At 30.5% G+C, this 17,222-nt stretch overlaps 3 protein-coding genes across 3 annotated transcripts; 2 read left to right on the forward strand and 1 right to left on the reverse strand.

Moving 5' to 3' along the window:
- Positions 1 to 2,766: 2,766 nt before the first annotated feature.
- Positions 2,767 to 8,845, forward strand: LOAG_06551 (kinase domain-containing protein; the record flags this gene model as incomplete). The annotated part of the gene is made up of 13 exons (XM_003142087.2): positions 2,767 to 2,784; positions 3,247 to 3,450; positions 3,884 to 4,123; positions 4,431 to 4,509; positions 4,807 to 4,907; positions 5,136 to 5,301; positions 5,614 to 5,849; positions 6,193 to 6,276; positions 6,462 to 6,636; positions 6,943 to 7,132; positions 7,679 to 7,872; positions 8,241 to 8,434; positions 8,795 to 8,845. 13 exons carry the CDS (start codon positions 2,767 to 2,769, stop codon positions 8,843 to 8,845), a joined length of 1,932 nt encoding a protein of 643 aa, XP_003142135.2.
- Positions 8,846 to 8,880: 35 nt separating this feature from the next.
- On the forward strand, positions 8,881 to 10,916 carry LOAG_06553 (serine/threonine protein kinase; the record flags this gene model as incomplete). The annotated part of the gene is made up of 5 exons (XM_003142088.2): positions 8,881 to 8,910; positions 9,162 to 9,376; positions 9,677 to 9,814; positions 9,976 to 10,147; positions 10,528 to 10,916. The coding sequence occupies 5 exons, from the start codon at positions 8,881 to 8,883 to the stop codon at positions 10,705 to 10,707; spliced, it is 735 nt and encodes a 244-aa protein (XP_003142136.1). The 3' UTR covers positions 10,708 to 10,916.
- A 1,958-nt stretch (positions 10,917 to 12,874) lies between these two features.
- Positions 12,875 to 16,002, reverse strand: LOAG_06554 (hypothetical protein; the record flags this gene model as incomplete). Its single annotated transcript, XM_003142089.1, has 10 exons — positions 12,875 to 12,935; positions 13,088 to 13,209; positions 13,385 to 13,511; positions 13,635 to 13,711; positions 13,842 to 13,967; positions 14,193 to 14,317; positions 14,592 to 14,700; positions 14,964 to 15,074; positions 15,450 to 15,528; positions 15,842 to 16,002. 10 exons carry the CDS (start codon positions 16,000 to 16,002, stop codon positions 12,875 to 12,877), a joined length of 1,098 nt encoding a protein of 365 aa, XP_003142137.1.
- Between the last annotated feature and the right edge of the window lie 1,220 nt (positions 16,003 to 17,222).

The following is a 17,222-nucleotide window of genomic DNA, read 5'->3' on the forward strand; positions in this document are numbered from 1 at the left end:
TGTGTATGTGTTCGTTTGTCTGCATGTTGATCTGTTTGTGTGTGTATGTGTGTGTGTGTGTATCTGTGTGTGTGTGTGTCTTTGTATATACTTAAATATATCCGAAAACCGGTTCCGAATCTGTCTTACATATCTAGAAGTAGCGAAGACTGTTGAATAATTCCTTCGCGATGAAATCTTCAGTATGTGACTGAAGTGTCTGTCTGTATGGGAACCCGTTGCAATAGTATGGAATGCATCGCTATAGCACGCCTGCATGCATCTTCGTCTCCTTTTATCATTACTGTCAACCGTCAAGTCGCGGAATTGTTACACTAATAGATGAAGTTCTATTGGCGCAAATATCGATGCAAGGATATAATTCCTATTACTCACGAACTTCTTGTCATGCATTTTCAAAATATTTTTCGTTTTGCGCAATCTTCCGTAATTTCAGTGAGCTTGTAATTGGCTTGAAATGCAGTTAAATGCATGCATTCATCACCTAATCTATTTGCATGAACTTATCACTTCGTCTATTTCATTGCATCATTTTAGCAAAAAATTTATATGAATTGAATTTAATGCAAAGATTAATAATTGATAAATATCTGTGGGAGGCAATGTTAGCGATTTTCGAAACTTCCAAATCTTTAGGCAAAATTAGAAATGTTAGGCTTTCAAATGGCATTCAAGAATTTGTCCTTTGTGCCAAGAGGATATCAGCATATCCTGCAATTATGTATAAATCATCAGTGTCGGAATTAAAATCCCAAAAATTATGCTTTATCCAATGAGAATAATTGTTTGCACTGTAGAATTAATAAAAGTTTATTAGTAAAAATTTTGAAATATTGTTTATTTTGTAAATCTTTCCTATTCCAATCAAATTAGTTCCTTATTTCTATACTTATTATCCGTTTCCGGAGAAATCTCCGTTTAAGACTAAGTTGGTATGTATGACCTATCAGTGTAATATGACATCGGGTCGTTTCTTGCTTATCATATCAAGAAGAGAATTTTCATTAGGAGAAAAAACATTACAACCCTCACAAGCAAGCGTATATGGTTAGGGCAATGTTTAGAAAAAGTTCTTAGAGGAATTTTTTGGAAGCCGAAGACATCCTCAAAAGACAGAATTCACCTGATATTGTATGATGGAGATTTGATAAGATGATTCCTTTGCTTAATACTTCAATGATTAAGGCTTAATTAAGGCTTTGTGCGTGAAATGCCAAGTGCCTGGAAGTTGAATTAAGTCTGAACGTGCTGAAAATGTGTCACTTTTCATGAAACGTTAACTAATTCCGTTCATGATTCCCGAAATCTTCCCATACTTATCCACAAATTATTTCGTTATTCCACTAATTCTTTCTCTAAATTCTTGTCATGCAGATTTATGGATGTTTATTTTTGGCTAAGTTCCCATCTATTTCATAATTAGTTAGATTGCAATTATTTCTTTTGGGAAAATTTTTTTTTCCATTTCTTAAAATTTTAAATTTTTGGTTAATTTTTTATGTTTACAATAAGGAGAAAGTAGGAAGAGGAAGGCATTATTAATCAAATAACCGAACGATTAATCTGAAATAGCCAGCATTTATGACCTAAGAAAGTTTACATTGAGAAGAAAGGGATTTCTACCGTAAGGAGAAAGTTATTTAGTTATTTGAAAAGTGAAAGATATATATTAAGGTTATCAAATAAGTCACTTTGATGAGTAATTAGACAAAGAACTTCTAATTTGGTTTACAAAAATCTTATTTAAATCCTAATTTAATGAAGTTCAAAGATATACAGCCGAGAAGGAATGGATTTAATTAAGTAATTAGTTTCTTAGGTTGTGATTTTAAGGACAATCCTATCCTAACATTGTGTATATCTATTAAATTACAGTGAAGCAATTTTCGTTCATCTCTGATCGTTTCTATTGGAAATTTAACGGAAATTTTTTGGGAAAATAAAGCTTTCCGTCTAAATCTCTTAAAATGTGACATGATGACGATGAATTTCACGAATATCACTTTTGTTTACGCTGAAATAAATATTTAAAATCATAAAAAGCAAATTTTAACGATATCGAATGGAGGGTCCCCACGATTCGAACTACTGTTGCTAATGTATCAGTTATGGATATTGCTCTTATTTATCATTTTACAAATAAATGGCGGAAATACGATCAATTCGGATTTGTCACGAGTGCGCATGTGTCAGCTGAGATGTGTCGCCAAATGTGTCATCGATGATATGGTACCATATTATGATACTTATACCATTATTTTCTTTGCTAATGCATAATACTAACTTGATTTGAGTTAATTACTTTCCTAGTACAGTTTCACTGTTTCTATTGATTTGGAATATATACCAAGACATATTTAAATGTGGAATAAGGTTTTACCAATCATTGATTCCAATTTCAATTTAGCTTAGCTAATAACCATGAAACATTTATTTCCGAAATGACAATTTTGAATTTAATCGACCTGCCATACCCACCACTTGGGAAGCTGGTGACAGTAGCATGTTGTAAGGTTCACCTGAAGATATTTCCTGCTGATAATTTTTCGAACCTAATCATTTTTCAATCATTAGTAATACTTAAATTCTTAAAAGAGTTTATATTTGAGAAATAATTTTGCAAAACTGTAAACATTTATACTTGTAAAAAAAAATTGAAATTAAAATAATAATTGAGGGAAGAAAGATGTCTTGAAAAAAGAGCCAATTATTGTAATTAATTTTCAGCAATCTTCAAAACATTGTGAAGAGCAATGCAAGAAAGCTATGGCAAATGACCTTTGCGTAAGTTTATTTCCAAATGAGAGAAATGCTCTTTCCTTTAAAATTTAAAAGAATATCTTAAGAATTCAGAAATTTACACCTCTTAATTGACCCTTAATTGACTTGATAAATTATTTCCCTTCATCTCCATCACTCCAATTTCAGTTTTAGTTTTGTTTTCTTTTACAGTCTTTACAATCACTACCTTTTATCTGTGATAAGATGGGAAATCGGGAGAAGAGTTGTTGAGGTCATAATTCCATTTAACAAACAATTTAAAGTGATCTGAAGAAGAGCACTGGTATCGAACACGTACGCTTGCTGTCAATTTGCATATTCTGAGCTTATAATCACTTTTAAAAAGTGGCAATAAAATTTCGCAAAATGTTAGCATTTCAAAATTTCATCAAGGAATGGCGGAAACCTTATAGAAATATAAGGTGGAAACCTGCTGAAGTTTTGTAATATAAGAAATTTTTACAGGGTGATAAGGTTCGAGATAAGGAATTTTGTTGGAAAACATGTGGTGGAAACCTGAATGAAGAGCCAGAACCGGAAATACCCAAAAATATTAAATGGGTCTACACACCCTCTTATTCCATTAATATTACATGGGATGGCGATGGAACATTGTATTTGTTGGAAATGACGAATAAATCTGAAGATAATGAGTATGGGCAGTATTTTGTAAGTTTACATCAAACCATTTGTTTTTTATGAATCTTAAGAAATTCAATGTCTTTACCTGACAATTGATTCTGTTGCATCAGATTACAGACGACATTATTTAGAAATAACCGATCTGATAATGTCATAATGACAATCCGATATCAAACTATGAAATGGAATAAAATTATAGGTATTCTTACTTGAGGTATAACTGTCAAAAATGTCAATGCATCTTGTCATTTGTCTTTTCAGCTTTTATTCTTTACTTATTTCATTTTGGAAGAGAGTGAAATTCAATCCCAAAATACTTTCTATTTATTTAATTATTTTTGTATAAATTTAATTTTCAAATGAAATTAGAAATCTCTCTACAAAACAGATCTCCCAAATTGATATTCACAGGATTGAATTGAAAAGGTAAAGAATGTTTTTTGTGTTTTTGTAATTTCAGCTTACAACTACAACATCGTTGCTTAATTACACAAAACTTGAAACAAATTTTTGTAATCCATTGCTATTTCGACTTGCATCAGTGACAAGTGGAGGAGTAAGCAATTTTAGTGACGTGCTGGAGATTCCTGCGACATCACCTGATATTGTGCAGAATTTAACCGTTCAATCTATGGAGTATATCGTAAGTGAAGCTTCTTCATCCTCTATAGCAACAAATTTGCTAATGTTGAGACTTTATGTAAGTCATCACTGCAGTTTTTCCATTAACTGCAAAAGTAAGTCGTACTTGTAACTTTCTCGAAAGTTATATTTAACTATGATTACAGGTAAAACTGATGCTTTTATAGTTTACTGAAGAGAATTTGCAGTAATGTATGAAGTTGCCAAGATCTTCAGATTCATTGGAAACAGATTCAGATAGTTTAGAAGCTATGTATGAGTTCTCATGAACTATAACTAAAATTCCTGCAAGTGAACTTATCTTTAAATCTTTTCTAAAGTTATGAGTGATCATTTTACGATCACCGAAAATTAATTTTTTGCAGAATCAGTCATTCAGCAAAAGTGGTTATCATTCCAACGGAACCATCAAATTAGTTCTACAGTATGCGGCACCAAAATACAGTAAATATGTTTCATTTTGTAGCCGTCATCTGCGCATCATATCTTTTTATTATTTTTTTTTGAAACTATCTTCTTTTGTATTGGAACTAATTAATATAATGTGCCTTAATAAGTGGAAAGTAGTCAAATTAATTACTTTGGTTTCCTCATCTGAAATTGTTTTCAACAGATTTCAACACAACAGTCTATGCTACCTAAAAATTATTTCTCGAATTAATCAAGCAAAACCCATTGTCATTTATTTGTTGACATTTAAATTTCGATAGTGCTAGTAATTTAGAATTTTTCGGGTTTTAGATTGGCCGTTAGGTGAAAATGATATAAAGGTAGATTTACTCTTCCATATGGTAAGCTGCAATGTTCCCGATTTATCAAAAGCAGTACCAGCACCAGAATTCGTTAGTTTCATTTTCAGTGTTTTTTCTCTTTTTTTTTTCATCATCCCATCTAAGTAAATCCAACTTTAAAAAAGTTTTATTTCTCCACTTTTAACAAAAATTAGGAATATATTTTCAACGAAAGATAACCCATAATATATTATTGTTAATCCGAATGTAATTTATTACTACGACTGAAGAAGACCAGACACCTATGAATTTGTACAGGACATGAAAATTTATTTTAAGGAGGCAAGTAAGGAGCCACGAACTATGGTTGCTGAAGTTGGTGCTGATTTGATGTATCGTAAATGTCAATTCTTATATTACGTTAGTGGAGTTCAAAGTTATCGTTGTGGTACTACAAAAACAAATAATGATTTCAACCAAAATTCGATGAAACCATTAAAAATAAGTTAGTTTTTATCTGCAACGACTAATCAAACGTAATTCAGATAATTTTAAAACGATGAAATTCAATAATTGAATTTGAAGTTGAATTCAAATTTAGAAATTAAATTTGGATGTATGAATTTAGTGCAATAAGTAGAGTGTAGAATTTTTCAACAATGATTCCAAAAATGATTTATATGTTTTTTAAATTGAAAGATTCTCTGCTTGGACTTTTTCAAAAAATTTACATATATATGTTATATTGCATTTTCTAGTAGAAATATACATTTTAGCAGTGAAAATTCTTGATTAAATTTGAATATTTCTATTTTAGATTGTGCTACCGTACGAAACAGTCCATGTAACGATAGCCCATTGATACATCATCCACCAATGTGCGGTCAAGTGGAAGGATTCAGTTATCAGATTCTTAACGATTATATCAATCCAGATGATACAAACACTAATATAACTGTCAATGTGACATTCCGATCCATTTTAATGCACAAAAAACCGTTATATTTTGTGGCTTTTTACGGTGATGCTGAACCGTTTGATCGAGAAATTGATGTTAGCCTCTTTTCCTTATTAATTGTTGCTAATTAATTTCGTCTTTTTAATATTTAAGCACTATTTCCTTTTCTCCTTAACTTCTTACCTAACTTGAAGACAGGTTGTTAAGTCCGAGAGTATATGTAAATATCAAATACGTTCACTATCACCAATATGATCAACTTATCACTCATTTCACGAGATTTTGCAATACTTTTACTCATATCAGAAAAAAGTTGCCAATAGGTTGTCATTTTTGAAATCATTTTATTTTGCCACTTTTATGATAAAGATAGCATATTTTTCTGGACGTTTCGTTGAAGTTTTTTGTTTTTAAATAAATAAATGCTATAAATTACAGGTAGAATTACTTGGTGTTAATATGCGCCGTATTTTGGGTAATGCGACAAACTGTCCGAAGCTTAATCATAATGGAACGTGTGCGGTAAATTTTAAATTTGATTTTTTGGATATAATTTAATTGAAGATTTGGAAGTTGAAATTTTTAATTAGAGAAATTTACATCTATATTTTTTACTCTTCAAATTAACTAATCAACTGCAATGAACATTGTTTATTTTAATTTTTCTTGTACAATGATATCTTGTATTATATCTTGCATTACATTAGGTGAAATTAAACCTAGTAAATGCATCGATAATAATAACAAATTTGCGAATGAATAAGTTGTACGGTGTGACAATATGCGCCATTATTGATCCTTATAATTTGACATATCCGGAAGTAAGCGGTGTTGCATTGGGTATGAAGTCAAAAGCCAACAGAATATTCATTAACTCTGCAGGTTCATAATTTAGTAGCTTATTTTTTGTTTAGCTACGGTGAAAGAAGTGAATGTTATTAGCAATTTTAATATACTACTCAATCTACAATTTTGATCTGTTTGGTTGTTAAGAAGTAAGAAAGAGAGGATATATTATCATTTATCATTTATTTTATTTTTATTTCTTCCTCTTATCATACATTTATCCTCATGGATGAATTCATTCATTTAAATGTTGAAGAGAATGAATTTTGTTTTTTTTCTTTGTGCTTGAATGGTTAAATTTCCTTATTTAAACTTTCTTTGCTCTCAAAATGGTATTTTTAGCATTTAAGAAACATCGTCCAGGATTGTTAACGGGACTTATTGCTGGAAGTATAGCAACTCTTTTGTTACTTCTTGTTGGTACATTTATTTGGATTCAACGAAAGCAAAATGCCAAAATCAAAATGCATCAGTTAAAGCTCGAACAAATGAAGCTCAGCAACGAATTAAGATATACTGATTTACCAAAAAAGTTAATCATAATTAAAATCTTGAAATACGTTATTAGCATCTTTCCAACTTCTAAGTCTACTTTTCAAGAGATCAATGTCATTGTCGCTGTCAATGACTCAGCATTTTATATAATTGAGGAATCAGACATTTAGGAACTGAAAGGAAGTAAGTATCAGAATTGAAATAGGCTAAAATTTGATAAATTACTGAGGAGAAGAAATACCTATTTTGATAGTTTAAAAAAAAATTTTGGGTACAGAGACCCTTAAGATACAGTTCAATGAATAAAAGAATAATTTAGCCTGAATTTCTCAGGAGATAATTTGAGCTTTGTCAATAAATGACATTAACGAATTCGTTTTATCACTGGGACTTTCAATATGCTTTTGTTGGCTTTAATGAGCTAATGAGCTACATTCATATCAAGTGTAGCTTTGCAGGCTTATTTTATCCATAGGTTTATGAGATCGAATTTATTAACTATGTAAAGAAGATGAGGAGCTAATGATTGAAGGGAGTATTGATAAGCTAATAACAGGTACAAATGATAATGTAATATATGCAGACAGGATATTTGGGAGTTGGAACGCCGAAATCTCATCATATATGATGATCAAAAGCTTGGTTCGGGTGCATTTGGAGCCGTTTACAAAGGCCGATTGATTGGTATTGCGAAAGGTAACAAGAATGCTCAATCTGCTTTGGGTATTAACCTGATGAGAGCCGAAAATTGTGATGTCGCCGTGAAAAAGTTGTTAGGTAAGAAAGAATATTTACATAATATCAGTATTACTCAATCTTTCCTGTAAATTTAACCTGACCTGACAATATGTAAGTTTTATGTATTCACGTTTATCATCATTGATACATAAAAACCTTTACATTTTGTAGAATTGAAGTTAAATTAAATGTCATACTAATTATCAGCTAAGTGATAATGTTTCTTATCAGTAACTTTCTATCTTCGATGTAAGCTATTTCATCCATTACTGTATCCAGTGACAAGAATTCCTCTGGGACGTATAAGCTAGAATGTATTAAAATATAAAATGAAGCTCTATACTTTTATCCAGCTGATAACAAAACTGATAATTAAATCTTGTAGTAATTATATGAAATTGTTGCAGAATATGCTGATCAATTATCGAAAAGCGAATTCCTCAATGAAATTTCATTAATGAAAACATTAGGTTATCATGAACGATTGGTCAATATGTTGGCATGTATTACAGAGACAGAACCTTATTGCTTAATTGTTGAGTACTGTTCAGATGGTGATCTGTTACATTTCTTAAGGAAACGGTGTGCTTATATGATGAAGGTTATGATCAATTTTAGTAAAAAAAAGAAATTTTTTTTTTTGTATTGGTAATTTCTTGAAACATGATTTTTGAAGATTTTTTTACAATTTTAAAACTAATTCAAAAATTTCTAAAAATTTTTTAGAAATTTGATATAAGATTTTGCTTTGGCAATTCATCAATTTGACTTAAAATACGAAAAGAGAAAAAAGAGAAAGGGAGGGATTAATCCCGGAAGAAAATGTCATCCAAGGTAAAATGAGAAAATAAGAAAGACAGGCGTCAATCCATAATGAAATTCTTTAGTTAAACCATACTTGCAGTTAAAATGATTGTACTTCAAATGTTAACATTAGCAAATACTACGATTGTTTTTCCAGCTCACTGAAATGGGTATCGATTACGATGGACCGAATTTGAATGAAAAATAAATCCGGATTTAGTGATAACATTAAAACAGTTATTGATGTTTGCTGTGCAAATCAGTTACGGCTTGGTAAGTGTCATATCTAATCACAGAACTTTATTTGTCTCACATTTTGTATGTGTATTTATCACATAAAAAATATCGTAATCCTTCACCATTTCACCAAGAGCATAAAGATGAAGAGTGATATTAACTTTACATTGTTGTTTGTACTTCCAGTTATTCCAAATTAAATTTCAATTTTAAATTTAAAAAAAAGCTAATACTAATTTTAATTTGAACATATGTGACAGTGATTGATGAAAAAGAATTATTTTTAGGAATATCTTAGCCAGAAAGGTTTCGTGCACCGAGATGTAGCAGCACGTAATATATTGGTGCATGATAAGGCAAATGCAAAAATTGGTGATTTTGGTTTATGTCGATACATTTATCGTGATAGCGCCAATTACAAAAGTAAAGGTGGACGATTGCCAGTGAAATGGATGAGTCCAGAAGCTATCAAACATTATGAATTCACTATGCAATCAGATGTGTTAGTATTGAATTCTTTTTACAAACTATTAAAGTGTAAAAAATTGAAAAGGAATATAACGTGTTCAAATGTGATAACAAAGTATAATGTTATCATAGAATGACAAAGTGGATGACATGTAGATGTGTTTATTTAGACACTAACGTGTGATTATATGATTAAAATATGATAACAAAGTATAATGTTACCATAGAATGATAGAGTGATTATTTAGCACAGAATCCACGGAATTGCATTGAATTTTGATAGATATTTTATTGAAATATTTCAAAATTCGAATAAATATCATTTAAATTCCAGTTGGTCATTTGGTATATTAATGTTTGAAATCATCACACTTGGTGGTTCACCGTATCCAGGTATACAACCCGATGATATGTTGGAACATTTGGATGCTGGTGGACGAATGGATCAACCGGATAATTGCCCCAATAATTAGTGAATTTAACTTTACTTAAAAAAGACAGTATCAAACAGTATAGAAATGTATCTATAATAGCAAGTAAAAGAGTACAGCCTGATTTTTTTTTTATTTTCTAAGAGAAGGAGAGAGAGATTCACATTTAACGTCTTTCATATTAGATGAAAAGTCTTTACAGCTATGAGGTAATGCGTAGTTGCTGGGCCCAGGAACCGTCATTAAGACCCGATTTTGGAACTATCCGGCAAAAATTAGCCAGTCAACTGGAAGATATTACGGACCAATATTCATATCTAAAATTAGACAATCAACGGGACTATTATAATGTAATATATGACACAGATGTTTTGGTATGATTTCTTTTCTTTTTATTGGTTAACCTTTCAAATATTGCTTTGTGATTGGACTTAAAGACTTAAACGAAATACTTACTAATATCAGGTTAAATTTTAAAATTTATATTCAGAGGATAAGAAACAATAAGGTTCTAAATGAAGCCTTTAAATAACTATCTAACTATTTTATCATTTATAACTCCATATCATTACTGTATTATTTTCGAGTTCTCATTTCATTAATACATCCTCTAAGCACAGCTATATTAAGCTTTTTTCTGATTAAACCTTATCCGATCAATACTTACTCTTTACAGATTACACATATGATCTCATCCAACGGAAATCTAAGAATTTTTCCTTCCATCTGATCAATTATTATTTTATATTTATAGAAAGATACCAAGGAAACGGTAGAGGACGATTCAACAACTGAAATGTTTGAAGTTGAAAAGACAAAAATGAAAGATGCTCCTTCAACAGATGTACAGGAAGATAACAGTGATAAAACATCAACACTGCCGTACGGTAATGGAACTATTAGGAATAGAAGTGCTATCAGTGATGGCTCATAGAAATGGAGTTTTCATCAGCAACAGATTGAATAGTTTGCTGATGAAAATTTAAGGAACCCATTACCGAATATTTCTGTTTTCATTGGTTGGCCGAGGTTGACAAGTAGTCAGATGTATGCAACACTTCTTTGATAATATCGACAACCTCAAGGATATAAGTGATACGGAATTTGAGGCATTCTTTGATTTGGGTTGAAAATAAAATGATGATTTACTTAAGCTGAAGAATAAGCAGATATTGATTGTTCTGCCCTACCTGAATAAGTGACTAAGAGAAGTTTGCTATATTTTACATAAGGAAAAAGATGACTTCTGAACTATTTACGCTTTTTCTCGAATTTATTTTCCTTCTGAATTCTCTTCCAAAATTCTCCCAATATTTTTAATGCATAAAATGAGGACAATATGACAAAAATTTTCCTTCCATAGCAGGATTTATCATTGAAGTGTCGTTCACAAAACGTCTTTTTCTTCATCGCTATTCAGAATGAGTTGACATTTGGGTTGACAAAAATGAATGAATTTACCTAATCCTCTCTCCTTGATAGTTCCTTTTGTTAATGTGGAATTCTGCTGGCCCATTTTAGTCTATTATTTTTCCAGAAAAAAAAAATCGGCTTGAATTATTTCATTTATCGACTTGCTTCTCCTGGATTTACCCAAGTTCTATTAATCTTTGGTATGCATAAAATAATTCAACATATCATAAATGCCAACCTGAGTACGGTCTCATCAAAAGATTACCACGTGAGCAAGAAATTCGGGAAGGCAGTAATGAAATAAACGAAATGATTGGATAAAATCATTTTTACCCAATCCAGTTCGCTTTTTCATTGAAGCGTTTCTCCAAGGCACTCAGAATCACAAAAAATCTATACAGTACTCCAAGCGGTTACCGATGGTACTACCGCTATTCTTTTAAATCTTTAGTGAAAATTTACCTGACGTAGTGATTCGGAAAACTCGACTACGATATTCTTGCTATCATACCGAATGCAACTAGCTGAATCTAAGATACAAAAAAGAAAATAATGTTTCTATTTTATACAACAAAAGATATCTTGATCAAGTTAATCATAAAATTTCAATCAACAATCAATAGGAATTGTCAAATTCGTGAAAGAGACATAAATAACATCACGTGATAAATAGTAATGCTATGAATCCACAAACATAACATATCACAAAGATAAAAAGAATTATTAGAAATAATAATAAGTGAATTTAATAGATTCTTCATTTTTCGATTTTGAGTAAGGAATGATAGTAAAGCTTTTGAGGGATGAATGCTAAGAATTAATTAGCCGTTACTGCAAAGCAGTATAAGTTGGTCTGATTCGTTAGTAAATCATAATTGAGGTTGAGATATTTCAATCGAGAACAAATTGAAGAGATTTTATTAGAGAGAAGAAAGAAAATGAGAGAAAAACAGATTTAGCTTTCTAGAGAAATCAGTAATATAGTTTTATTGTTTAGAATAATACTAATGGATTGAAATTTTGAAAAGCATTTATGAGATGAGAAAGTACAGTATACAATAGAACTAATTCTAATATAATATAACTATCAATTATAAGCATCGTAAAATATAAAACAAATTTTTTTTTGAAACAGATAAAATGGTACAATAATATGTATATATACAACAATTCTAAATTTTGCTTGTACAATAAGCTAATAAAAATGCGTCTTATCGTTTAATATGCATTTGCTAGAATAATAAAAATTAATATAAATTGTAATCCTTCTAAGGCAACAATAACAATTCTTCCAAATTTACAATGCATTTATCATTTTATAGCATTTTCAAATATTTTGTAAATTTAAAGGTAACATAATTGAAGTACTTTGGAGGATTATATAAATTGAAAAATTATTTCTAAATGATGGAAGATGATGGATGGTATCACTTTATAGTAAATACTGAAAACTCTAATTCTTAACTTTAAAAGGTCATGGATATTTGGAGTGACGGTACAATGCGTTTAATTAGAACTAATCTTGACCTATGAATTCTAATAGTTAAAAAATGCAACGAAAACATTTTGTGATATGAAATAAAAAGGTATAATAAATAGATTCTCATTAAAATTTAAAGAAGTAAGATATATACATATATATTATTTTCTGGATTAATGACTTGCTATATTCGATTAGATCATTCCGTTTAGCCTGATCTAATTCGTGAGAAACAGGATCGTGAAAACATATTGCTATCATCAATTCTCCTGAAAATTTCAAACTTTTATATTTTTAATCCTGATTGACATAAATCTTCAGATGTTTTGAAATCATTTGAAACTCTAACTAAGATACGGTATTTCTCATGAAAAGTACTAAGAAATCAGACTGAGGAAGCACAGATGCTGAAAGAACTAACATATTATCAAAATGTTCAAGGAGCTGATTTAGAACGATGTTGTTATTTGTAACTGCCTTCGTATTAAAATGAGACTCGTTATTATCATAGCCAGAAAAATCCGGACCAAATAAACCGGATTCCTGCAGAAATTAAATGTTGAATTTTGCTTGAATATAATACGATTAACATTAATAGATGATGCATAATCACTGAAATATCTGTTTGTAAAAGATGTTTGAAGTAATTTATGAAAGATTAAATTAACTGTTAGTCTAATTTGATTCAAACTTCATACATAATGTTACTTTAAAATACCTTCTGAGATTGTCTTTGCTTGTCACCACAGTTGAAATCGGTACTTGTTAGAGAAGAAGAAAACCCGCCATGTTCATTAAATGATAAATGATTTCCAAGAGCGATCGGTGAATTAGTACATTCAGCACTGAAAAAAAAGAAGAAGCAAAGATCTAAATGGAAAAAAAAAGTCTTTCTTTAACATAGCACTTCAAAATGTTGAGTTTTTGGGAGAGTTGACAAAAGTTCGAGAAATCTCGAAGGTACTAACCTCTGATCCAATCGTCTTACGTTGAGATGCTTAGAAGGATGTTGTAAAGTTTCTCCTGAATTTCCTTTGTCCCGCAGCTAAAAATTAAATTAAATTTTCAGAAACTTAATTAATTAGTCTGATAACCCAGAGACCATTCATGAATCAATTAATTAATCTCACTGATGGAATGCAAAATAATTCGATCGGTGAGAAGAAATTATTTACCACATCTGCAACGACTTTCGACATGTCATTTAAACGTTCATGTACGTATTGGCAACGGGCACCGTATGGACAATAGTTCAGTACTGAGAATTTATTGCATAATTTAGTTTTGTATTTCGGATGAGCCTAAAAGTAAGACAGGTAAAATACCTAAAGTTAGAAATTGTAAATAAAAAGCTTTGTTAATTGTGGTCAGAGAAATACAATTAATACTTTGACCAGTTAAATGAGTAAATGTGTTCTGCAATTGCTGGATTGAGAAATTTAAGTTCGTTCTTAATTTAGGATCCTCAAAGATGCAATCTGATTAGGTTATGTCAATACTGCTCGAACAGGTAAAAGTACCATTACCTGAGGTGGAAGACGAAGTTCTTTTTCTCCATGTGCAAAAACGCATTCATCACCATATGGACATATATTATTTTCTCGAAATGGCTTACACAGTGAAGTTTTGTAGGCATTCCTTTTGCGCTGCTCTGAAAAAAGTTCGAAATTTTAATGGATTTATAAATACAGCAGTTTTCGTCCTTCTAATCTTCGTTCAATATTTATTGAGTAAACTCATAATCGGAACTGTCAACCGATTATGATATGATATGGATTAGTAAGAATGATACGGTAGAGCACTCAGATAAAAAGTTAGATAGTATTCAGTTACTATGAATGGCTTTATGGAAATAATGTTTCTGATAAATGCAGTATGGAATATTTCCTCATTAAGATATCTCAGAATAACCGGAATAAGCTAACCTCTCTGTAATTCTTCACGTTCCGAATCAGTTAACATTTGCCACATAGAAGTGCCTGCACACTTTGATGACTCGATCGTTGAGGAGACATCATTATTTTTATTACGTTCCTAAAAAATTAAAATTTGTTAAAAAACAATGATAGCAAAAAATCTTACCAAAGGTATGACTTCTAATTCGATCTCTCTCTCTCTTTATTCTTTCAAAATTTCACGATTAATTTAATTTGCAAGCAAAATTCAATTAAAAAACAAAAGATAAGTACTGATAAAAATTTACCATCCTGAGGATAAAATGATAAGAAACAATTGACGAAAGTGTCAAGAGATAGTAATTTATATTTTCGAAATAAAGTTAACGATGGTAATTTTACCTTGGCAATTTTTGATAAAACTCGTTGAATTACTTTATTCAGTTCACTTTCTAAATCATTCCGGACGATTGGATCATTTCGGGTTAATTCGCAAGCTTTTAGAGCTAAATTCTAGAACGAAAGAAGATTTTTTTTTTTTTTTTTGAGGAATCACTCAATAGAAATAATCACCTGTTCCATTATTTAAGCTTATCTATTATACATATCACAACAGTCACATACATGTTTAATTTAAATAAATTACATCTTCAAATATTTCTTTCTCACTTATCCTTACCGCTAATCCGAAATTTAAATTAATTTTCAATGAAATAAATGCTAAACGACAACGACAACCTGTACTCGATTTCCTATATCGCCTCCTATCTCGAAAACAGGTAACATTTCAACTCCATACTAAATATCACTATTTCAGAAGTATAATGTGATTGAACTTGAAGAGACAAAGCTATCCATTACTTAAACATAGAAAGTTAATCAATTAACCTGTACGATAGTGCCATTAGTTAGATTAAGCGCGGATAGATCAATGAAGTGCAATTGTCCATAAGCGTTCACATATACTCTGAAAAATTTTCGTCATTCGCTGGTTGTGGTGAACTTACAACTGAAAATGATAATGAATAAAATAATGAACTTACAACTACAGTATTACTTTATCATTTTAATACGTGTCTTACTGTCGAATTCAGATCATATAATCCATTCAATGACTTTTAATTAGAAAACTTAAAGTTTATCAAAAAAATTAGTGATACGAATCTTTAACATTACCTTCAGAATCTTACCAGAACCTTAACAGGATACATAAGATAATGACATTTTAATTTTTCTCGAAATTGATTATACTGCGATTTATTAGCCATGACATTTTATACCTGTTAGGCTCTTCCCGATTGAAATATGCCACCATATGTCGTTCAATACCGTATGCTTGTAATAACTCTTGTATTTCTGGTGAAACAGGAATCATACTAAGTGTTGGTACCATTAGGTCTTGTTTTGCTGCAGTGTTGTGGCAATCCTTTATTGCTGTCATTGAACTTTTTGAGCTAATTATATTGCAACAATCTGAAGAAAAGATAAGCTAATATTTTCAAAACAATTCACATTCAATGATAATACATCAAAAACCACTATTCATAATTAATTTATCAGCACTTTATTACAGCAAATCCTTTTCAACCTACTTCCTATCCTTATCACAAATATGATAGTGAGCAAAAGTATCGATATATCGAGAAGTTTGTAACCTTCCCGAACCTGACCCTAAATGATTACATGATTACAACGATAATCGAAGAAAAAGAGATCACTAACTTGTCCACAATGTCACCCTTTTCATATTCACCATGGGTATGTCCCGCTTCCTCATTATCCAGAAATTTCTACATTCACCACCAACCATGTAACCTTCTTGTCAATATCTCTTTGGTATATCTGCGAATGTGTAGTTCCGTGTTTGGCTTAAATAATTTAGTCAAGACAACGACAAAATGCCATCTGGAATTCCTCCTATTATAATATTGTATTCAATACAATCATATCTGAAGGATTCATTATCTTGGCTGTGAAATGAGCAATATGCAATTTTTATTAATATTGGATATCAAATGTTCTGTTCAACTGAACTCATTGATCAATGACTTCTATGTTTTTTTTCTGAACAAAGAATATCCAAGAAAAATGGAATAATTTCTAATTTACGACAATTTTACACCATTTAATGTTGAATGTTAAAAAGTTGATGCCATAAAAATTAAAAATCTGTTGGGTGTTAGATGAATGACCTCCACTTGTCATCATTTTACTTCATCTTCCAAGGAATAGATTCTGCAAAAGGAAAAAAAAGGAAGTTTTTATTAAATTAATTTTTATAAAATTAATCGCATTTAAAAAAACGAGCAAATTTTTGAGTTTTAATGGGAAGGACTCATTCTCTATTTGAAATTAAATAAATCTGCTAAAGTTACAATCTATAACTTAGTGTTTATTGTTTGATTTTTAAACAAGACATTAGCGCTTGTAGCGATTTTTCTTTCAAGCACCAAAAGCGCTCAGTTTACCAGTCAAATTTCTTTCGAAGTTGTACTTGAAATGAACCACATATACCATTATTCTATCAAATTCGAGTAATTCTAAATGAGAATAAAACCGGACAACTTCATCATCCTTTCCTTATTTCAAAAAGTTGTAAACGGTCGGTTGTGATTCATTTTGTTAATATTATTACCGACGTGATAAGTAAGTTGGTGCTAA

This window comes from Loa loa (genome assembly GCF_000183805.2).
Source record: "Loa loa unplaced genomic scaffold supercont3.3, whole genome shotgun sequence".
Classification (NCBI taxonomy): domain Eukaryota; kingdom Metazoa; phylum Nematoda; class Chromadorea; order Rhabditida; family Onchocercidae; genus Loa; species Loa loa.